A 24,716-nucleotide genomic window follows, 5' to 3' on the forward strand; every position below is an offset into this window, starting at 1 on the left:
TGTTATGCAATTGTCGTCTACTTTCACTTCAATATTACAGAAATCGCATGTATCATCAAACTCTGAAGTGACCTCTGTACCATAAGATAATGTGTTTATGATATCATCAATTATTCCTTTAAATTCAGTTGTATCTTTCATAAATTCACAATTGACATTACCTGTATCATCATTTCTCTCGTCTTTGACATTCTCAGTTGAACAGCATTCATCAAGTAGGTCCAAGATGTCATTAACAACTATTTTAAATTCTGCTGTCTTATCCATAACTCCATTATTAACATTACCAGTTGTATTAACAAAAATCTGCTTTTTACTTGTAACTTCTTTATTCACATTTTTACACAAATAAATTATCATTGTAAAGATAATCAACAAAAAGATACCAACTAATGTTATAAATTCCATATCCATTATTCAAAATTTGTATAAGAAACAAATCTACAAATTTCTTCAAATTAATAAACTTTGTATTCTGCAATTCCAATGAATATTACAATTAGGTTCTTTTTATCAATTCAAGAAATTCTTGCTAAAACAAAATAAATTATTAAAATTCCAAAAACAATTCAATTTTATATTGTCTTTTGTTTCTATGATTTTTAATTTTTGTCCTAATTTTTTTTCTTTTAATATATTTTTTTTTTGTCTGCTTTTTTTTCAATAGTTCAATTTCACTGAATTAAAAAATTAGCTTCTGCTTAATATTGGCTTGATGAAATACTTTATATTATTTTAAACTTCTCTTTAATACTTGGTTATGCTAAATAGTTTCAGATTCTAATTTTTATTCTTTTTACAATTCTACTTAATAACAGATTCAAATAAAAGTGATCTTTAAATCTTCTTTAATTAATTCTTTTGTAATAAACTCTGTTTAATATTTATTTCTTTATAATAAGCTTCTGTTTTATTCTTCAAACTTTTGTTTGTATAATCAAACTTTAACTTTACACTTTTGCTTTTGCAAAAATGGTTTTGTAATAAACTTTTGTTTATTAGTTGTTTCCTTGTGATTAACTTCTGTTATCTTCAAGGTTTGACACTTTTGCTTTTGCAAAAATGGTTTTGTAATAAACTTTTGTTTATTAGTTGTTTCCTTGTGATTAACTTTTGTTATCTTCAAGGTTTTACACTTTTGCTTTTGCAAAAATGGTTTGTAATAAACTTTTGTTTATTAGTTTTTCCTTGTGATAAACTTCTGTTTACTTCAAGGTTTTATTGAATGTTTCAAAGATACTTTTAAAAAATGTTTAAAAAGAAATTGTGCATAAATATTAAAATTCGGTAACCCCTCGTAGAAACTCTCTTTGGAGAGTGGATCTTTTTCTAAAGACCCGGATCTCTTCTGAGATCCAGTGGGTTTATATAAGACAGTCACCTACAATAAAAGAAAAAAAAAGAGTTAGTTATTAATTTTAAGATACACTGTACAGTACTAAGAATTACAGTCAAACAATTATAAATTGAATCAGTAGATAAATCAGTGTTTTTACAAATACCTAAATAATAATATACACATCCCCCCTGTGGAATGTAACATGATCTATTGGGCCTAGCAAAACAAATTAGGACCAACTCATTACTAAATTCAGGATAGACCCATTTTATAAAATTGCAAATTTATGTCTGGAGAAACTGACCACCACATTTATGTTAAAAAGGATGATTGTCCCAAATTTTGAAGTAAATTGTGATAATATATTTGTGACTTTGGTTTATACAATATAAATAAATCACTATAGAAGATATTTTGACCTAAAAATATGTCAAAACTTCATTACATGGAATGTGTCGGAAACAAATTCTTTCATAACAATTTCACCTTCAAAATTAATCTGAAAATAGGTTTAATTATTCAATGTTCTAATAAAATAGAATTTTATACACAAAAATATTTGGTCACTCAGTATAGTAAATTTACAAACAACACATGTTTATCAATTATTGGAGGGCATAAAGTAAGGAAAATATGTTTTTTCCGTTTTACAGATAATTTTCTAATACTCACAGCTCTAACTGGCACTGTATATTTTCTGTACAACTACAATCTAAAAAATAAAAGGAAAATCATTAATAATGGCAATAAACAACATTAACACTTTTTCAAAATCAACATGCTTCTTAATCAATGTCTGAAAAATTAAGAAATTTTCTCAAAATGAATTTGGGTATTAGACAGCTGGTTAGGGCCTACATGTTGTCTCAATGCTAATTTCATTTAATATTTTATTCACAAACCATAAAATCTGATTTATGTAAATGTTTCATAATAGAACGTGCCTACAAAATAACAGGCAACGGTTCACAAAGTAAAGAAAATATGTTTTATCCGTTTAACAGATAATCTACTAATACTCACAGCTGTAGCTGACACTGTATATGTTCTACAATCTAAAAAAAAAAACAAGGAAAAACATTAATAATTGGCAATAAACAACAATAATACTTTTTCCAAATCAACATGCTTCTTAATCAATGTCTGAAAAATTAAGAAATTCCTCAAAATGACTTTGGGTATGAGACAGCTGGTTAGGCCTACATGTTGTCTTAATGCTAATTTCATTTAATATTTTATTCACAAACCATAAAATCTGAATGATGTAAATGTTACATAATAGAAAATGCCTACAAAATAACAGGCAACGGTTCACAAAGTAAAGAAAATATGTTTTCTCCGTTTAGCAGATAATCTACTAATACTCACAGCTGTAGCTAACACTGTATATTTTCTACAATCTAAAAAAACAAAACAAGGAAAAACATCAATAATTGGCAATAAACAACATTAACACTTTTTCCAAATCAACATGCTTCTTAATCGAGGTCTGAAAAATTAAGAAATTTCCTTAAAATGACTTTAGGTATGGGACGGCTGGTTAGGGCCTACATGTTGTCTCAATGCTAGTTTCATTTAATATTTTATTCACAAACCATAAAATCTGAATTATGTAAATGTTTCATAATAGAAAATGCCTACAAAATAACAGGCAACTGTTCACAAAGTAAGGAAAATATGTTTTCTCCGTTTAACAGATAATCTACTAATACTCACAGCTGTAGCTAACACTGTATATTTTCTACAATCTAAAAACAACAAGGAAAAACATTGATAATGGCAAAAAACAACATTAACCCTTTTGTTAAATCAACAAGCTTCTTAATCAATGTCTGAAAAATTAAGAAATTTCCTCAAAATAACTTTGGGTATGGGCCGGCTGATTGGGGTCTACATGTTGTCTCAAAACTACTTTCATTTAATATCTTATTCACAAACCATAAAATCTGAATTATGTAAATGTTTCATAATATAAAATGCCTACAAAATAACAGGCAACAGTTCACAAAGTAAGGAAAATATGTTTTCTCTGTTTAACAGATAATCTACTAATACTCACAGCTGTAGCTGACACTGTATATTTTCTACAATCTAAAAAAACAAAACAAGGAAAAACATCAATAATTGGCAATAAACAACATTAACACTTTTTCCAAATCAACATGCTTCTTAATCGAGGTCTGAAAAATTAAGAAATTTCCTTAAAATGACTTTAGGTATGGGACGGCTGGTTAGGGTCTACATGTTGTCTCAATACTACTTTCATTTAATATCGTATTCACAAACCATAAAATCTAAATTATTTAAATGTTTCATAATATAAAATGCCTACAAAATAACAGGCAACAATTCACAAAGTAAGGAAAATATGTTTTCTCCGTTTAACAGATAATCTACTAATACTCACAGCTGTAGCTGAAACTGTTAATTTTCTACAATCTAAAAAAAACAAGGAAAAACATTAATAATGGCAATAAACAACATTAATACTTTTTCCAAATCAACATGCTTCTTAATCAATGTCTAAAAAATTAGGAAATTTCCTCAAAATGACTTTGGGTATGGGCCGGCTGATTGCGGCCTACATGTTGTCTCAATGGTAATTTCATTTAATTGTTTGATCACAAACAATAAAATCTGAATGATGTAAATGTTTCATAATAGAAAATGCCTACAAAATAACAGGCAACAGTTCACAAAGTAAGGAAAATATGTTTTCTCCGTTTAACAGATAATCTACTAATACTCACAGCTGTAGCTGAAACTGTTAATTTTCTACAATCTAAAAAAAACAAGGAAAAACATTAATAATGGCAATAAACAACATTAATACTTTTTCCAAATCAACATGCTTCTTAATCAATGTCTAAAAAATTAGGAAATTTCCTCAAAATGACTTTGGGTATGGGCCGGCTGATTGCGGCCTACATGTTGTCTCAATGGTAATTTCATTTAATTGTTTGATCACAAACAATAAAATCTGAATGATGTAAATGTTTCATAATAGAAAATGCCTACAAAATAACAGGCAACAGTTCACAAAGTAAGGAAAATATGTTTTCTCTGTTTAGCAGATAATCTACTAATACTCACAGCTGTAGCTGACACTGTATGTTTTCTACAATCTAAAAAAAAAACAAGGAAAAACATTAATAATTGGCAATAAACAACATTAACACTTTTTCCAAATCAACATGCTTCTTAATCGAGGTCTGAAAAATTTAGAAATTCCTCAAAATGACTTTGGGTATGAGACAGCTGGTTAGGGCCTACATGTTTTCTCAATGCTAATTTCATTTAATATTTTATTCACAAACCATAAAATCTGAATGCTGTAAATGTTTCATAATAGAAAATGCCTACAAAATAACAGGCAACTGTTCACAAAGTAAGGAAAATATGTTTTCTCCGTTTAACAGATAATCTACTGATACTCACAGCTATAGCTAACACTGTATATTTTCTATAATCTAAAAACAACAAGAAAAAACATTGATAATGGCAATAAACAACATTAACCCTTTTGCTAAATCAACATGCTTCTTTATCAATGTCTGAAAAATTAAGAAATTTTCTCAAAATAACTTTGGGTATGGGCCGGCTGATTGGGGTATACATGTTGTCTCAATACTAATTTCATTTAATATCTTATTCACAAACCATAAAATCTGAATTATGTAAATGTTTCATAATATAAAATGCCTACAAAATAACAGGCAACAGTTCACAAAGTAAGGAAAATATGTTTTCTCCGTTTAACAGATAATCTACTAATACTCACAGCTGTAGCTGAAACTGTTAATTTTCTATAATTTAAAAAAAACAAGGAAAAACATTGATAATGGCAATAAACAACATTAACACTTTTTCCAAATCAACATGCTTCTTAATCGAGGTCTGAAAAATTAAGAAATTCCTCAAAATGACTTTGGGTATGAGACAGCTGGTTACGGCCTACATGTTGTCTCAATGCTAATTTCATTTATTATTTTATTCACAAACCATAAAATCTGAATGCTGTAAATGTTTCATAATAGAAAATGCCTACAAAATAACAGGCAACTGTTCACAAAGTAAGGAAAATATGTTTTCTCCATTTAACAGATAATCTACTAATACTCACAGCTGTAGCTAACACTGTATATTTTCTACAATCTAAAAACAACAAGGAAAACATTGATAATGGCAATAAACAACATTAACCCTTTTTCCAAATCAACATGCTTCTTAATTAATGTCTGAAAAATTAGGAAATTTCCTCAAAATGACTTTGGGTATGGGCCGGCTGATTAGGGCAAGCAACAGTTCACAAAGTAAGGAAAATATGTTTTCTCCATTTAACAGATAATCTACTAATACTCACAGCTGTAGCTGAAACTGTTAATTTTCTACAATCTAAAAAAAACAAGGAAAAACATTGATAATGGCGATAAACAACATTAACACTTTTTCCAAATCAACAAGCTTCTTAATCAATGTCTGAAAAATTAAGAAATTTCCTCAAAATAACTTTGGGTATGGGCCGGCTGATTGGGGTCTACATGTTGTCTCAATACTACTTTCATTTAATATCTTATTCACAAACCATAAAATCTGAATTATTTAAATGTTTCATAATATAAAATGCCTACAAAATAACAGGCAACAGTTCACAAAGCAAGGAAAATATGTTTTCTCCGTTTAACAAATAATCTACTGATACTCACAGCTGTAGCTGAAACTGTATATTTTCTACAATCTAAAAAAAACAAGGAAAAACATTGATAATGGTAATAAACAACATTAACACTTTTTCCAAATCAACAAGCTTCTTAATCAATGTCTGAAAAATTAAGAAATTTCCTCAAAATAACTTATTTTATTCACAAACAATAAAATCTGAATTATGTAAATGTTTCATAATAGAAAATGCCTACAAAATAACAGGCAACAGTTCACTCCCAATCATGAAACCATTAATCATCTCTACAAACTATTTATTTAATATACACTACTTACAATATTCTAGAGATACTAAAGTAGAAACAATTGTGTATCTCTTCCAACAGCTACAAGACAAAAATATATTATTATTATAAATATCAATACAAATTGTGATCAAAACATCCACAATATTTGTAACAATGACAGGTGCGAAAGGGAACTGCGCTGACCTACGTCACTACTACTAGGACTACTGGAGTAAGCCTAGACAACATGCTATTGTAAGAAGAACGAGTCATTGTTTCTTCTCTTTAAGAATTTATACAACTAAAAATTAAGCTAGAGTTAATATAATATAAGCAAGGTGCAAAAGGGAACTAGCGCCGTTTAGTCCTACTAAAAACAGCAAGTATTCTTGTACAGGCTAGGCCTAGGTACACTATGAATGTAGCAGACATATTTGTTCGTATTTACCGGGACCGTATTTAACATACACATGGCCATACACGATTGTCGTGCTGCTACGAAAGCCATCGGGCTGAAAAACGTCACGACGTTTGCCGGCCATCTCTGAAAGTCTGACATCCTTCCGTATATCTATAGGCTAGTAGGCTAGGGTATCGTTAGTAAGTAGAAATTACAAAACAACTACAAATCAAACAATCCACATAATTTCTTACCTATTTCTTATAGTATATCAATTCTCAACAAACTTGAGTTTGTTATTTATTTATTTAATCGTTGAAGTTCGACGATATAAAATGGTATTTGTAACAATATTATCAGAGAGCGACTCTTAAAAACCAACATGGAGTTTACCAACGACATACCACAACACAACACGTTGTCGAATTTTCTCGAAATTCGGTTCACCTACAGTATGGCATGCAATCCTCGCCAAAATTACCAATATTTAACGAATAACGAAAATTAGTTTTCACGTCAGACCTATTATATGTATTCTACGTGTATATTAGACGTTGCGTTTTCGCGGATAACCTAACTCGTCCGCAGTGACGAGTTCAAATCTAGTCTTTTTTGGTTATCCGCACTTGGCGGATAACCTCTTGTTATTGTCATGATCTTTTTTTTTTTTTTTTTTTTTTTCTTTCTTATTCTTCTTTCTTTCCCAGAATTTTGTTGCGCGTGTATCTCTAAATCTTCTCAACATAACATTTTGTAACTTTATCAGAAGATTGATCTCTATCTGAATATGTCGTAATAAGGTTTTCGGTACCGTCCGGGTTGCGCAGCGTAAGTTACGCGCGATTTTATGAATTTTGCGTATTTAATTTAGATCGAAAACTATTAAACCATTTACATTGGAACTTGGCAAAAGTTTAATTTATATCATGCGCTAACTTTCTATGGAGAGAAAATGGCATGTTTTAAAGAAAGTTACGCGCGCACGCGCGTTTAAAATTTCAAAATGCGAAAAATCAATTTCTAATCAACTTTCTACGCGTTTCATGTCATTTTGAGCATTTCAAAAAATCCCACGCGTGCGCACTTTTCTTACGCGCGCGTGCGCACGTAGCGCAAAAACATCTATTTTTTCCTTGATTTTTGTTTTTCCAGCCTTTTCTAGTAAATTTACCAGTTTTCAATCAATTTCGACTTAAAATCACGTCATACGAGCACGTAGAATTGAACAATTTGCGCGCGTTTTTGATGAAAAAGTTAAAAAATTCGTGAAAATTATGCCTTTTTTTAAAAAGTCATAGATTCTAAAGTCCGTGGTGAAAATTTTGAAAATTTCAGATTGTGGAAGTAGATGAGTTGTAGATATCATATCATGCATCGATATGGCTAACCGGACATTGTGACGTCAACGTATGGCCACTCGAATATAAAATATAGGATTTTTGTCTCTTTCTCATAGCTCATCACATTTAATAGAGCGCATCTCCACTTATCCGTATTCCATTTCCCCCATTTTGTTATATTGTCTAGGCCAATCAATTATCTTTCGCATAATCTACCATTTTTTAAATTGTGATGACGTCATCATGTCCAAAAGCGTCAATAACTTGGGTCCCTTATTTTCACCTATTCTGCACTGTATGTTGTACGTATACAGAATATAGTGTATACCGTATATACTTTGACGTGACACAAAATAGAGAGCGCACTAACATTTTTTCAATGGCATAATCGTTTTTCTGCGCGCAATATTCTAACGTATGACGTGCACGTGGCCTTTGCGCTGCGGATAACCTAACTCGTCCGAAGTGACGAGTTCAAATCTAGTTTTCTTTCTTATTCTTCTTTCTTTCCCAGAATTTTGTTGCGCGTGTATCTCTAAATCTTCACAACATAACATTATATAACTTTATCAAAAGATTTACCTCTATCTGAAGATGTCGTAATAAGGTTTTCGGTACCGTCCGAGTTGCGCAGCGTAAGTTACGCGCGATTTTATGAATTTCGAGAATGTCATTTAGATCGAAAACTATTAAACCATTTAAATTGAAACTTGGCAAAAGTTTAATTTATATCATGCGCTAAATTTCTATGGAGAGAAAATTGCATGTTTTACATAAAGTTACGCGCGCACGCGCGTTTAAAATTTCAAAATGCGAAAAATCAATTTCTAATCAACTTTCTACGCGTTTCATGTCATTTTGAGCATTTCAAAAATTCCCACGCGTGCGCACTTTTCTTACGCGCGCGTGCGCACGTAGCGCAAAAACATCTTTTTTTTGCTTGATTTTTGTTTTTCCAGCCTTTTCTAGTAAATTTACCAATTTTCAATCAATTTCGACTTAAAATCACGTCATACGAGCACGTAGAATTGAACAATTTGCGCGCCTTTTTGATGAAAAAGTTTAAAAATTCGTGAAAATTATGCCTTTTTTAAAAAAGTCATAGATTCTAAACTACGTAGTGAACTTTTTTTAAATTACATATTCTGGAAGTAGATGAGTTGTAGATATTGAATCATGCATCAATATAGCTAACCGGACATTGTGACGTCATCGTATGGCCACTCAAATATAAAATATAGGATTTTTGTCTCTTTCGTCATAGCTCATCACATTTAATAGAGCGCATCTCCACTTATCCGTATTCCATTTCTCCCCATTTTTACATATTGTCTAGGCCAATGAATTATCTTTCGCATGATATATCGTTTTTAAAATTGTGATGACGTCATCATGTCCAAAAGCGTCAATAACTTTGGTCACTTCTTTTCACCTTTTCTGCACTGTATGTAGTACGTATACAGTATATAGTGTATACCGTATATACTTAGACGTGACACAAAATAGAGGGCACACTAACATTTTTTTCAATGGCATAATCGTTTTTCTGCGCGCAATATTCTAACTTATATCGTGCGCGTGGCTTTTGCGCTGCGGATAACCTAACTCGTCCGAAGTGACGAGTTCAAATCTAGTTTTTTTTTTATTTTTTTTCTTTTTTTTCTTTTTTCTTCTTTCTTTCCCAGAATTTTGTTGCGCGTGTATCTCTAAATCTTCTTAACATAACATTGTATAACTTTATCAGAAGATTGACCTCTATCTGAAGATGTCGTAATAAGGTTTTCGGTCCCGTCCGAGTTGCGCAGCGTAAGTTACGCGTGATTTTATGAATTTCAATTATTGATCATAGATTAAAAACCAAAAGTCATTTTGTATTGAAACTTGGTGAAAATTTAAGTCATATTAAGCGCAAACTTTCTATGGATTAAAAATGGCAGGTTGTGCAGTAAGTTACGCGCGCACGCGCGTTTAAAATTTCAAAATGCGAAAAATCAACTTCTAATCAACTTTCTACGCGTTTCATGTCATTTTGAGCATTTCAAAAATTCCTACACGTGCGCATTTTTTTTACGCGCGCGTGCGCACGTAACGCAAAAACATCATTTTTTGGCTTGAATTTTGTTTTTCCTGTCTTTTTTTAGTAGATTTACCAACTTTCAAACAATTTCGACTAAAAATCACGTCATACGAGCACGTAGAATTGAAAAATTTGCGCGCGTTTTTGATGAAAAAGTTAAAAAATTCGTGAAAATTATGCCTTTTTTAAAAAAGTCATAGATTGTAAACTACGTGGTGAACTTTTTTAAAATTACATATTCTGGAAGTTGATTAGTTGTAGATTTCGAATCATGCATCGATATGGCGAACCGGACATTGTGACGTCATCGTTTGGCCACTCAAATATGAAATATAGGATTTTTGTCTCTTTCGTCATAGCTCGTCACATTTAATAGAGCGCATCTCCCCTTATCCGTATTCCATTGCCCTCTATTTTTTATATTGTCTAGGTCAATCAATTATCTTTCGCATGATTCACCATTTTTAAAATTTTTATGACGTCATCTTGTTCAAAAGCGTCAATAACTTTGGTCCCTTATTTTCACCTATTCTGAACTGTACGTAGTACATATACAGTATATAGTACATACTGTATATACTCAGACGTGACACAAAATAGAGAGCGCACTAACATTTTTTCAATGTCATTAATCGTTTTTTTTTTGCGCGCAATATTCTAACGTATGACGTGCACGTGGCTTTTGCGCCGCGGATAACCTAACTCGTCCGTAGTGACGAGTTCAAATCTAGTTTCGAACTGTTTTTGTCGTAGCTCTATCATCTCTGACTTTATTTTGTCAACATAATCCTCAATTTCCATGTTTCCTTTTCTTAGTAGCCGATGCTGTTCTTTAATATTCTCTCCGACGCTTACTGCAATCAATTGCAAAGGTAGCTCATGTTCTTTCCCATTTAGATACACACGCTTTAGCAACATGTTTACGCTCTGTTTTGCTTCGACACAGTCTGGCAAATCTTCATCAACGTGGAAATTCATCTTGCGTGCTACTTCGCTGCACAACTCAATACTCCTATTCGGTACGACATTCCGATGAACTCCTTCGAAATATAAGTTAAGAAATTTCCATATTTCCCGACTTACTTTGAACTGGTTCTTGTTTGACGCATTGACACGTGCTATTTGTTTTGCACCCCGACTAGTAGATGACTTCTCAATTTTAAGAATCGATTCTGTGAATGTTTGTCCAGGATTTCCATCTAAGACGAAAATAACAAGACCATTTTGCTCGTACAATGTTTTCAGTAACACTGCATCATGTTCTTTAAAATCATCAGATGACACAAATGCAATAGTGACCAGTGATATCTCAGACAAAAATTGTGTCTGAGATCGGAAATCTGATGAATTTCCTCGTAGATTTATAAACGTAAGTGCATCTGAACAAGTATTCTTATTTGTCTCGTTTGGAAGGTACCATGTCATTTCTAATAATCCATCTGACAGATTTCTTTGTAAATGACCTCCTTTGCATTCTGAATGAAAGAAAATATCATGTCTTTGCTCATTTATGATACAGTTGACAATTTTAGATTTTGACATTCGAGGTCTACCTATGCGAAGAGCAGACACAATAGGAAGTTCGTGAGCGGTCATAAACTTTTCACAAGAAAACCCTGAACTTATTTTCCACTTCTTTCTAATTGTGGCTGTCCCCCAAACAAGCATCTCCCATTGTTTGTCTTTAACTGGTATCAGTAACGGAATAGCCAACTGACAAGTGGACAATTTATCAATTAATGTTTGCCTTAAGAAATTGTCACAGCACAAGAAAATAGCCACTAGTGCATCTAGTGGACTTACTTCGTCACAATGATCTACGTCTTCTGAATAGTCTTGTAGAAAAGAAGACATTGAAAATGCAGCAGCACTAGAAAGTGATTGAATTTGATCTAAATCATAGCATCTTCCCTCATATTTGCACATTAGCAGATTTTGTAAAATATACCAGGGTATTTTGCCAGGATCGCTGAGTTCATCTGGTGTAATCACATTTTTAGAAACTACAAGTACTTCTTCCCGAGTTAGTTTTTTAGGATAGTAGTCATGTAGTTGCAGATGTTCAACAACCTGCTGTTGTATGTCAATTTCAGTCGCCATCTCATTTAATTAGTTAAGCTTATGATATTATGACCATCAATCTAATAATCAAAATAAAACGAGTAAAATAGATCGGGATAAAACTACCATCAAGCACAATTTATAAACAAAGATATAAGTAAATACAAAACAAATAAAAACAAATAAGATTTATCTTACTGAGGGTAACTTCACCTTGATCGAAGCGAAATTTTACCAAATCACCATATTCACTGAGTTTAATCTGAAATACAATTTTAAAGACAAACCAATTAAAGAATTTTGTTTTTCTATTAGGTTAAGGCAGAAACTATAGAGGGCGTGCATATATCATGAATATTCATGATGCATGCCTGAGCTCATGACGTCATACTTGCAAAACACACTGTTTTCTGATGCACGTTCGCAGTGCAGCCGGATTGGAGTTACTGTACTCTTTTTCTCTCGATGTTGTTGTTAAAGACACTGCAATTGTTGACGTTTTGTAAAAATTATAATGCATATATATATATATAACTTTAAAAACAATAAACCAGGTCATTTCTTGTCTTAAGTGTGCGTTTTATTAAGGTTAATTATGATAAAAAGAATAAAAAACAATGCACTACCAAAGTAGCTCGCGTCGAAAGTTAAAAAGAAAATAAGATAATTATTAGAACAAAGTAAACAAATATGTTGACGCCTATTAATTAAGTATTGTTTAGAAGACAAAATATTACTGTAGGCCTACTTGGTTTCAAAGAATCTCAACGACCAGGTTATAATAGTGCTGGCCTCCACAGGCCTATACTGTACTATACTGCACAAATATATATATATATAAGCATATATCTAATTACATTTTTAGAACTAAATATGGTTCCATATGTTTTATTTCAATGGAGATAGACATATCGATTATGAACCTGGTTTGTTGAATATGTCACTGAGAAAATACTATACTTTTACATACCGATCTAATTCCATTTAAAGGTTAACCCTTTGTCTTAAAGTGTACAAACAACTACAAAACCTATATTATAATATCAATACCCATAGTTATTTGTGACAGTAAATTAGGAATAGTACGACTAGTTTAACAAGAAATACTGAATACATACAGTACGGTAGGCCTATGTTACGTACGTAACAAATTAATTATAAAAAGGACTAGAATTATGTTCCAAATTTAAACGAGGAGGGCCACACAGTTTTTACAAAATATACAGTATTTGTTAGGTTTAAGTTTACTCGCTTCTATTTTTCGCGCCGTGGCTTTAGCCAGCTAAAACCCCAGAGGACATAATCAATAAGAAACTTTATCAACGCGAAAGCTATATATTAGGCTAGTCAATCTAGCAAAAAAAAACAGGCCAAAGTGAAACAAATTGCAAACAGAGATTTTTCTTTTTAAATGGTCATATATGATGAGGAGATCAAAATTTGAGCATCACACATCTGTCACTCATCCCGATGATATGCAAATTAGCTTAAATATGCAAATTAGGGTGAAATTACAGAGTTACCATATCTCAAAAACTATTAGTCCGAGAGAGTTGATTTTTTCACTGATCTATTCAAAATGTATATATTTATATTTACTCTAATGAAACATTTTACGAAAAAATGACCGGAAATACAACATTTGACCTTCGATCCCATTTCTCAATGTTTGCATATACAATGTGACTAAAATGTCTGTAGAGACTTTATTTTGCCCTCAAATGACCCAGACATAGGTTCCTAATAGCCAGCATAGGATCACTTTGTAATTCCCAAAATCACACCTTTGTCACACACCTCGAAAGTATGCAAATTAGTAGTACAATTTAAATAAAATATGCAAATAAGGGAAAAAAATTACAGTTGTCCTGTATCTCAAAAACCACTAATGCTCGAGAGCTGATTTTTTACAGCCGTATTCAGAATATACATATTTCTATTTGCTCCAATGAAACATTTTACAAAAAATTGACCGGAAGTATGACATTTGACCCTCGACCCCATTTCTCAATATTGCATATTATAACTGAAACTAAAATGTCTGTAGAGACTTTTTTTTGCCCTCAAATGACTCCGATACAGGTTTCTAATAGCCAACATAGGACTGTTTAGTAGATCTCAAAATCACACCTGTATCACTCACCTCCAAAGTATGCAAATTATTAGTACAAGTTACATAAAATATGCAAATTAGAGGGTGAAATTAAAGGTTCCTATATATCGAAAACCACTAAAGCTAAAGAGTTGATTTTTTCAATAACTTGTTCAGAATGTACATATTTATATTTACTCTAATGAAACATTTTACGAAAAAATGACCGGAAATACAACAATTGACCCTCGACCCCATTTATCAATGTTTGCATACATAATGCGACTAAAATGTCTGTAGAGACTTTGTTTTGGACTCAAATAACTCGGATACATGTTTCCTATAGTCAGCATAGGACCGCTTTGTAATTCCCAAAATCACGCCTTCGTTTTGGCATGGTTGGAATTCCCTTTTTTCGTATTAGTTTATGTACAGCGCTTAGAGGTTTCACAACATTAGGCGCTATATAAATCCAGGATATTATTATTATTATTTCTCAATATTTGCATATAACGCAACTAAAATGTATGTACAGACTTTGTTTTGGCCTCAAATGACTCGGATACAGGTTTTATATAGCCAGTATAAGTCAAGCACCTCAAAAGTATGCAAATTAGTAGTACAAGCTATATGAAATATGCAAATTACAGTGAATTGCCTTATGTATCTCGAAAACGCTAATGACCGAGAGAGAGAGATATGGCAACTTTCTTGTACTACTGATTTACATACTTTCAAGCGAAGTAACCGAGGTGTGATTTTGAGAATTACTAAACAGTTCTATGCTGGCTATAGAAAACCTGTATCTGGGTCATTATTGAAAAAAAAAATTATCGAAAGTATGACATTTGACCCTCGAACCTATTTCTCAATATTTGCATATAATGCAACTAAAATGTATGTACAGACTTTGTTTTGGCCTCAAATGACTTGGATACAGGTTTTATATAGCTAGTATAGGATCGTTTAGTAATTCCAAAAGTCAAGCAACTCGAAAGTATGCAAATTATTAGTACAAGTTATATGAAATATGCAAATTACAGCCTTATGTATCTCGAAAAACGCTAATGACCGATAGAGATATGGCAACTTTCACCTCTTGTACTACTAATTTGCATATTTTCTAGGGAAGTAACAAAGGTGTGATTTTGAGAATTACTAACAGTTCTATGCTGGCTATAGAAAACCTGTATCTGAGTCATTTGAGGCCAAAACAGTCTGTACAGATATTTTAGTTGAATTATATGAAAATATTGAGAAATAGGGTCAAGGGTCAAATGTCATAATTCAATCAAGACAATTTTTGCGTAAAATGTTTCATTACAGCGAATATAAATATGTACATTCTGAATCTGGCTATTAGAAACCTGTGGCCGTATTCACCAATCTCACTTAGGCTAAGGGAAATACTTACCCTTAAAATTAATGAATACCACTTAAGTGAAACCCTTAATATTTTCTTGATTTAAGGAAAATTCTTAGGATTTAAGGGAAATATCTCACTTAAGTGTGATTGGTGAATACGGCCACTGTATCCGAGTCTCTACAGACATTTTAGATTTCATTATTTATATGCAATATTGAGAAATGGGGTCGAGGGTCAAATGTCGTAGTTCCGGGCATTTTTTTGTAAAATGTCTCATTACAGCAAATATAAATATATACATTTTAAATATTTTAATGACAAAATCAACACTCTAGCATTAGCGGTTCTCAAGATATGGCAACGCTGTAATTTCACTCCCTAATTTGCATATTTAATATTACTTGTACTACTAATTTGCATACTTTCGAGGTGCGTGACGAAGTTGTGATTTTAGGAATTATAATACAGTTCTATGGTGGGTATTGAAAAACAATATCCAAGTCATTGGGTCAAAAATAAAGTCTCTACAGACATTTTAATCACATATTTATGTAAATGTTGAGAAATGGGGTCAAGGGTCAAAATTTGGTACTTCCGGACATTTGTATGTAAAATGTCTCATTAGAGCAAATATAAATATATATATTCTGAACCAGACTGTGCAAAAATGAACTGTCTACGATTAGTAATGTAATTTCACCCTAATTTGCATATTTAAGCTAATTTGCATACCTTCGGGCCGGATGAGTGTCAGAGGTGTGATGCTCAAAAAATAATCACCTTATCATATGTAACTATTTAGAAAAAAAAAAATCTCTGTTTGCAATTTGTTTCACTCAAAAATGCTAGATTGACTAGCCTATATCTAAGGCTGACAGTTTTAATATTTTCCAAACTCGACTAATTGATAGGTCCAAGTCGCTGGACCCAAAAAACGTCTGGGAAAAGAGAGTCTATGAGGGCTCACGACGGTTTTACGATTTTGGATTCTCGCCCTTTGATTGGTTGACGCGAATCAACAGTCTGCGGAAGAATTTCTCACATGTGCCGTTGTCTCTGAGGACTGCTATCTGTATTACTAAGGGCGCAATTATTTACTTAATTCGTGACTAAAAACGATTATTTTCGGCGATGTTTTGGACCCTATATTTCGAAAACTACAAGTCAGATTTTCATAATTATATTTTAAACAGGGCTTAAATTGCAATTGATTTTTCGTACTCGCCGAACGACTACTGTACTACCAAAACTGAGTCGAGGAAGGGAATTGATGACGAATTCTGTACTTTCGGGGCTTTCATAGCTTACTGTTAAATATAAAAAAACCCCATTACATTACACTTTACTTTAGAGCGGTTATATCCTATTTATTCAACGAGAACTCTTCCAGGCTAAAACCACGTAAACATCAAAGTGATAATTATTGAAACAATGATAAGAATATGAATATCTACAAATCACGTACATACACACATATTATACAAACCTGTATGTTGAACCGGTAACGTCCTATTGGTACTGCAGAAAAGGCACATCTAATACTTTACTTAACATTTATATACTGTACATACTCAATTCCCTATGGAAATATTTTACAAAGAGACTACAATACTTTATTAGAATATCAATGCACTGAGTTACAAAAGAAGTTTCGAGTAAACCTAATTCCGCATATAGTACTGTATAAGGTATGAATATTTAATACGATCGGCAATTAGTTAATGGGTAAAAGCTAAGAATTTCACTTAAGAAATATAATGCAACCTCCCCCTGCCATAAGCACAAACCGACCGATGGTCAGCTTTGTCAAATTTTTATTTTTTAAAAATCTTGCATTTTATTAATAATAGTGATTGTATTTTACAACAAAAAAACTTTTTGACATACTCTATATATATAAATAGCTCAGGCTTAATATAGGAATTTCCAGTCATTCAAAATATTGTTTTGTTGTAAAAGTAGGTGTTCTTGTGTCACGTGAGATGACGTAACACAATACTGTATTGACTGTGTTTTCACACTTGTTTTCACAATCGAGGAGCTTTATAACATCAGTATTTCAATAAACCAACTAGGGTTATTATAATGGTACCATGGAACTATTTATAGGTCCATAGTGGTTCTGAATGTTTTTGATATATTGCTAGGCAGAAGTTTCCAAACTTAAATTTTCAATTTATATTATGGCCTGTGGTTACGTCACAGCCAATCACCTGGCCAAATCGGATTCCTTGATCTGGGACTGGTTGGTTATTTTAGTGGTACCATGCAACTATTTATAGGTCCATAGTGGTTCTAAATATTTTTGATATATTGATTGCTAGGCAGCAGTTTCCAAACATAAATTTTCAATTTAAATTATGGCCTGTGGTTACGTCACAGCCAATCACCTGGCCAAACCGGATTCCTTGATCTGGGACTATGGTTGGTTATTATAGTGGTACCATGGAACCATTTATAGGTCCATAATAGTTCTAAATGTTTTTGATATATTGCTAGGCAGCAGTTCCCAAACTTAAATTTTCTATATTATGGCCTGTGGTTACGTCACAGCCAATGACCTGGCCAAATCGGATTCCTTGATCTGGGACTGGCTGGGGTGGTACGCTAGTGAGGGATTAAAAAAAAGAACCATATCCGTGGCACATGCCCAATATACGCTTCGCTTGCTTAGTTTACAAAGACATAACAAACCCAACAGCATACAATACATTACACATTAAAACACACCAAACAAAAACAAACTTTCGAAGAAGATTTTTGTTTGTTTTTCTTAAATGTTTATACTAGCACTGTATCACTAATCGATCTTTGTACCTCATAAAGTATTTTAAATACACATTATCATTAACCAGTCATGTGGAAAGTCTAGAACATCAAATATAAATAGGATCACAATTGCTATATTATTGGTACATCAATCAACAACCATGGTAAGCTATCAGTCGTTTTTAGTTGTTTTTATTAAATATGCTTTATACCATTATAAACAATGGTTTCAGCAATTTGAGTGACCTTAATATGCCTATGTCTAAAATACAAACGGTCGTAAGTATGCTAATTCAAGAGAGTGAGACTCATGGAATGACCTGTTTTGAATACCGAATACAAAGAACATACGGTTGTTATTGTTAGAAATGGTAGCTTAGTCTACATTGAATTACATGCTCTTGTCGATAATAGAAGCCTGGCTATTTTATAAGGCGTACACAATAATAACTCACCCAATTTTTCCTTGCCATTTGATTGGTTGATTTCATAGCACGTGGCATTTCGTCGCAATCAACAGTGATTATTATTCAATGTTTCTAGCTTTTGTAAAATTGAACATTAACAAATAGATAATTGTATCACGTGGTAAGAACCATCCGACTGCCCCGTCTATCAATCTTCTTAGCCTACTGTAGCCTAGTGACACCGATAACATTAAATGCAGTTGTTAAATATTTGTACTACTGTATCATTTACCAACAGTTATTTTTTAAACATTTTATATCAGGATTTAGAAATAAATCCGTTTGAAACAATAGGCCTAGCACCTCATCCTCATCAAGAGCCTATCGACTGCTATCACAACTTAGAGAAGTTATTAACAATAATAGAAACACAACCAGAAAGAAGTAAGTTAATGATTAGCCATGGTTATTTTATTAGACAGCATTGGCCCTGTATCTACAAATATAACTATTCGTCCATAGTGTAATAACGCAAGCATGTAGATTTTTATTTTTTTTTTTATCTTCATTCTGTCTATTATTTATTTACATATGACATAATAATAATTTCTAATTCCACGTTTAATTAACGTTAATTAGTTTTCTACATAATTGCAATACAGTCGGCGTTTTCATTTGAAAGTATTCAATATTTTTTTCTAAATTTGTGAACAGTATACTTATTTCAAACGTAACAACTATAAATGCAAATAAAAGTAGAAAAACGCATTAATATAAATAGATATGCTAAAAACCGATTCTGTCTCAACTTCTTAGAAAATTGGACTAAAAGGGTTAGAAGATTCTTTCCAAAACGAACCCGAAGCTGTCACACTAATGCCTGCGGCAGTACATTTCATTTCAATCCTGGTCACCATTGTCGACTTTGTAAAAACATCGTCTGTGATGAATGTTTTATGCATGTTCCGGAAAGAATAGTAGGTATGTTTTTCTTTTAAATTAGACTTAAAACAAAAGTATTATGTTGACCAAGCCGAAATCCAATCAAATATATAAAGACAGAATTTTCTAAAACATAATTTTTAGCATTAATTAAAATATATATACAGTATATCTTATTGAATTCCTGTATTGTTTTGTTGTGACAATTTGTCTTCAGTAATTACGCCAGGTATAGTCTTCTAGGATCGTTCATATCCATTACAAAGTGTCATTTTTAATAGCAAAACCATGTGTGTGTATTACTTATTGTTTAAATGACTGATTGTAATGTATTGTATGCATTTCATTTTTTGTCTTTAAATACAGATACACTGCACAGACAAAAGGGCCAAGGAAATTTAAACAATAAGAACATCAAGGTGTGTCAGGCTTGTAATGAACGAGTCAAAGAAGAATGGCTGCTGTACAGCATAGACATACCAGATGGAGTTAGCATACAGGTAATACAATGCTCAGTAATTAACCGTATGATTAAACAAAGTGGCGATAGACAAAATTGCGTTTTTATTTTATTGGGTGTAGAATCATAATAAACCGTTGAGGGCGCTAATGTATATGTATGCACAGAGCATTCTCGATATTTAGGTTGTAAAGCTAACAGTAGTTAAATTTAAAATTAATTAAAACAAGGCCATACACATGGCTGCCATCGCGTGCTCAAATTTAAGTTAGTGTTTACCGACCGACCAACCGACCGACACGGTGAGCTGTAGAGTCGCGTTGGGGCACTAATAAGGGTCAAATTATATTTATGTTGTAAAGCTAATAATTAAATTGAGATTAATTTAAAATTATTTTGTTAATAGCGAGTCCATTTTTTTCTTGAATTGATGCAATACAAAATTTACGGGTGTCAAGAAAACTCAGCGTCGAACACCGGTGGAAGGACTACTACTATTCCATCTTATCTTGATTAGTAGTCGCTTCCCCTAACCACACGCCCTGCCAGCGCGTCAGTATATGGCAAAAAACCCACATAACAAATATGGAGAAAGGTTATAAAGGAGGTAGTAGAGCCCATGGCCATAACGGGCGCAACATTAGTTGCAATTCGACCAGTAAAAGCATTGAAGGGGCTTCTTCTTCGTATGATGTTTTGCAGTCAAATCCTTCGGGAAGCTGTGAAATTGATGAATGTAATAAATCTGGTCACAACGGGAAAACTGAAATCAATATATGCACTTTGATGTCAGAACTTTGAGAAACGAGGAAAATATCGAAAGCCTAATAGAAGAACTAGATGGATTCAAATGGGATGTCATTGGACTAGCAGAAACCAAGATGCATGGTGAAGGATTAACTGAACTTGAGGAAGGTGTATGGCTTTACAACAGGGGCAAAACAGAGCAGGACAAAAATGCAAAAGGAATTGGATTCCTGATTCATACGAAATTTAAGGACTATGTCAAAGAAGTAAAAAGTGTCTCTAATAGGGTAGCTTACATGATAGTACAACTGACAGGAAATACTGAAATGTGCATCATACAAGTTTATGCTCCCACAAGTGATTATGATGATGCAGTGGTAGAGGAATTGTATGAAGACATCAACAAGATCATGATAGGTTTTTCAAGTACATATACAATACTAATGGGTGACTTCAATGCTAAAATTGGACAAAGAGACGAAGGGGAAGAAAACATAATGGGAACATTTGGATTAGGAGAAAGGAACAAGAGAGGAGTTAGAATGGTAGAATTTGCAATGGAACACAACCTAAATGTGGCAAATACTTATTTAAAAAAACACAAGACTAGGTACTGGATTTGGGAGAGTCCCAACGGAAAACACAAAAACCAGATTGACTACATACTAAGCAACCAGCGTGGAATAATTCAGAATTGTGAAGTAATAACCAGTGTAGATATTGCAAGTGACCATAGAATGGTCAGGGCAACTCTCAAAATCAACAAAAGACTAGCCAGGCTGAAGTTCATCCAAAATAAAAAGAAGAGAAGAATTAACATCATGAAGTTGAAAGAGAATAGAGAGGAATTTCAACTGAAAATAAACAACCGCTTTGCCGGTTTGGAGTTGGAAGAGTTGTATATTGATGAGCAATGTAATATGGTGACAATCATTATCTTAGAAGAAGCCAGAGCTGTAGCTCCAGCGGAAAAAATAAAGGTCCAAAGATCGGAGGAGGATAAAGAAATAGAGGAATTAGATCAAAGAAGGAAAGAACTTAGATTAAAAGAAACAATGTCTGTACATGAAAAAGTGGAATATGCTGAAGTAGTGAAAACAGTGAAGGAAGACGAAGCGCAGACAAAGAAAGAGGCGGAGAACTGCTAAACTTATCTTAGAATCATTGGGAAGAGGAAGGGGGCCAAAGACAATACAAAAGAAGCAATGCAAAAAATCCAGAATGAGTAAACTAAAGAAAAAAGAAGGAACTGAAACTTCAAAGAGATCTGAAATTCTGAACTGCTAGATATTTGGGCAGATTTCTACCAAGATCTCTACAAATCATCAACCCAACAGTCTGGACAAATAAACATTTCATCAAGAAATACAGCTGTACCACCGATACTGAAAAAAGAAGTGGAGAAAGCATTAAAGAGCATGAAGGATAACAAAGCACCGGGAAACGATGAACTTACAAGCGGCATCATCAAGCAAGGAGGAGAGGAGATAATCCAACAGCTAATAAAACTTTCCAACCAAATCTTAGTGCTACATAAGATACCAAGAGAGCATGGAAAGAAACAAAGATCATTCTTTTGTTTAAGGGAACAAAGCAGATGTCAAAAACTACCGTCCCATTAGCCTCTTGTCTCATCTGTACAAAATCTTCAAAATAATCCATAACAGAATCAAAGATGTATTAGACAACAACCAACTAGATAGCAAGCAGGTTTCAGAGCAGGGTACTCGACAAAAGATCATCTACAAGCAATAAACCAGCTAATTGAAAAGGCAAGTGAATACCAACTAAAACTCTGTCTTGGCTTTGTGTATTACCAAAAGGCATTTGATTCTATTGAACATTTGGATATGTTTGAAGCGCTCCGAAAAATAAATGTTGACGAAGGTTATGTCAGAATCATAGAAGATATCTACACTGATGCAATAGCCAGAATCCATTGATAATGATATATCAAGAGAGGTTCATATACAGAGAGGGGTACGGCAAGGTGATACTCTGTTCCCAAAGATATTCACAGCAACCATCGAAGAAGTATTCAAAAAGGCTCAGCTTAATGGAGGAATAACTATTGATGGAGAAATGCTTACAGACCTCCGTTTTGCTGATGACGTGGCCTTGATTTCAACATCAGTTGCAGATATGAAAAATCAGCTCTCAAGTCTGAATAAGGAGAGTAAATCAATAGGACTAACTTTGACACACAGGAAGACATTGAAATAGAGGGCCGGAAACTAGAGAAAGTGAAAGAATATAAATATCTAGGGCCGGAAACTAGAGAAAGTGAAAGAATATAAATATCTAGGACAAACACTGAAAATGGAAGACACCACGAAGGAGGAAGTTCTGTTAAGAATAAAAGCAGGATGGATGAATTTTGGTAGACACAAACACATGCTGACCGACAAAAATATACCAATGTCACTGAGAAAGAAATTATTTAACCATTGTGTGCTATCAACTATGACATATGGTTCAGAGACATGGGCAATAACAAAGGAACTGAAAGTTACAACTACTCACAGAGGGATGGAAAGAAAGATGATGAACTTATCGCTTCCAGACAGGGTAAATCATACAATCATCAGAAAAAAGAGAATGGAGAAAGTAAGACAGTAAAAATGGAGATGGGCTGGGTACGTGGCAAGATTTCAAGATAATAGATGGACATACAGATTAACAGAATGGCAACCAATGGTAAGAAAGAGGAAAAGAGGAAGACAGAAAATATAGATAGATAGATAGATAGATAGATAGATAGATAGATAAATAGATAGATAGATAGAAAACTCGGATATCAATATCTGACTTTTCTAGTTCCAGCGGAACTAGAAAACTCAGATTATCAAATGATTGGTTGGTAGGTCATTTGGATCATTCCATTATTAATCAGAAGGTAGGTCATTTGAAATACTAGAGTATTATTAAAACTGATTACAGTGTAGTCTAGAAAACTCAGATATATCTGAGATCTGAGTTGTCTAGATCTGAGTTTTCTAGACATCCAAAATGTATTGTACTTCTTATATGAAGTTTATGTAAGCAAGTAGTAATTTGAAAGCTATACCGAAAATACTTTTATTTTCCCAGAAACTTGATGCCTTAAAACAAAAAGCTGAATATCGAATACAAAATTACAATACTGCTGTTAGAGAAGTAAGGTAAATAATTATACAGAATAAAAAAAAACCCATAGAATTGGTGTGTGGAGTAAAGTTGTCATATCCATTAGTGCCAGGCCACAATATTTATTTTCGTACATTAGTATGGGACCCCTCATGAAACGTCACAACACATAAATGAATATTTATTAGTCATATCCATAAGGTGTGACATAAGAATTGAGCTAATTACAATTCGCTAATACAAACGCATTTTGTCGAGCCGTCTGTGAAAGTCAAGTGGATTAGACGATGGACTTTACATGTCGATGTATGGGGTTCGAACCCCATGTGCACCTTCTTTTTACTTTATAGCGAGAGAGAGATTATTTAGAGGGTTAGGTGTAGTTATATTTAGGAAGTAGTTCGACTATCTTTCACATAAAGGGTTCCCGACTATCTTTCACATAAAGGGTTCCCAACTTAAGTACGAAAACAAATCGCTGCCAGGCCTATACTCATTGTAAATATGGAAGTAAATTAAAATAGAAACACATTATATAATACAACGAGGAAGATGTATGGCTCTCTATAAATTACTAAATACAGAGAGTAGAGCTTTGATGATATTTCTGTATACACGTGGCAAGGTCAGGTTTACGGATA

At 32.9% G+C, this 24,716-nt stretch overlaps 1 protein-coding gene and 1 long non-coding RNA gene across 2 annotated transcripts; one reads left to right on the forward strand and one right to left on the reverse strand.

Moving 5' to 3' along the window:
* Window positions 1-1,002: 1,002 nt before the first annotated feature.
* LOC140047958 (uncharacterized) lies at window positions 1,003-5,734 on the reverse strand. The gene is made up of 13 exons (XR_011845003.1): window positions 5,703-5,734; window positions 5,463-5,494; window positions 5,121-5,145; window positions 4,778-4,809; window positions 4,433-4,464; window positions 4,090-4,121; window positions 3,747-3,778; window positions 3,399-3,430; window positions 3,056-3,087; window positions 2,708-2,739; window positions 2,363-2,394; window positions 2,012-2,051; window positions 1,003-1,381 (listed from the first exon to the last, which is right to left on the reverse strand). It is a non-coding gene; the product is annotated as an uncharacterized lncRNA (long non-coding RNA).
* A 12,803-nt stretch (window positions 5,735-18,537) lies between these two features.
* Window positions 18,538-24,249, forward strand: LOC140048073 (uncharacterized). The gene is made up of 5 exons (XM_072093075.1): window positions 18,538-18,557; window positions 19,124-19,244; window positions 19,617-19,781; window positions 20,109-20,242; window positions 24,040-24,249. The coding sequence occupies exons 1-5, from the start codon at window positions 18,555-18,557 to the stop codon at window positions 24,112-24,114; spliced, it is 498 nt and encodes a 165-aa protein (XP_071949176.1). The 5' UTR covers window positions 18,538-18,554; the 3' UTR covers window positions 24,115-24,249.
* The last annotated feature ends 467 nt before the right edge of the window (window positions 24,250-24,716 follow it).

This window comes from Antedon mediterranea, chromosome 4 (assembly GCF_964355755.1).
Source record: "Antedon mediterranea chromosome 4, ecAntMedi1.1, whole genome shotgun sequence".
Classification (NCBI taxonomy): domain Eukaryota; kingdom Metazoa; phylum Echinodermata; class Crinoidea; order Comatulida; family Antedonidae; genus Antedon; species Antedon mediterranea.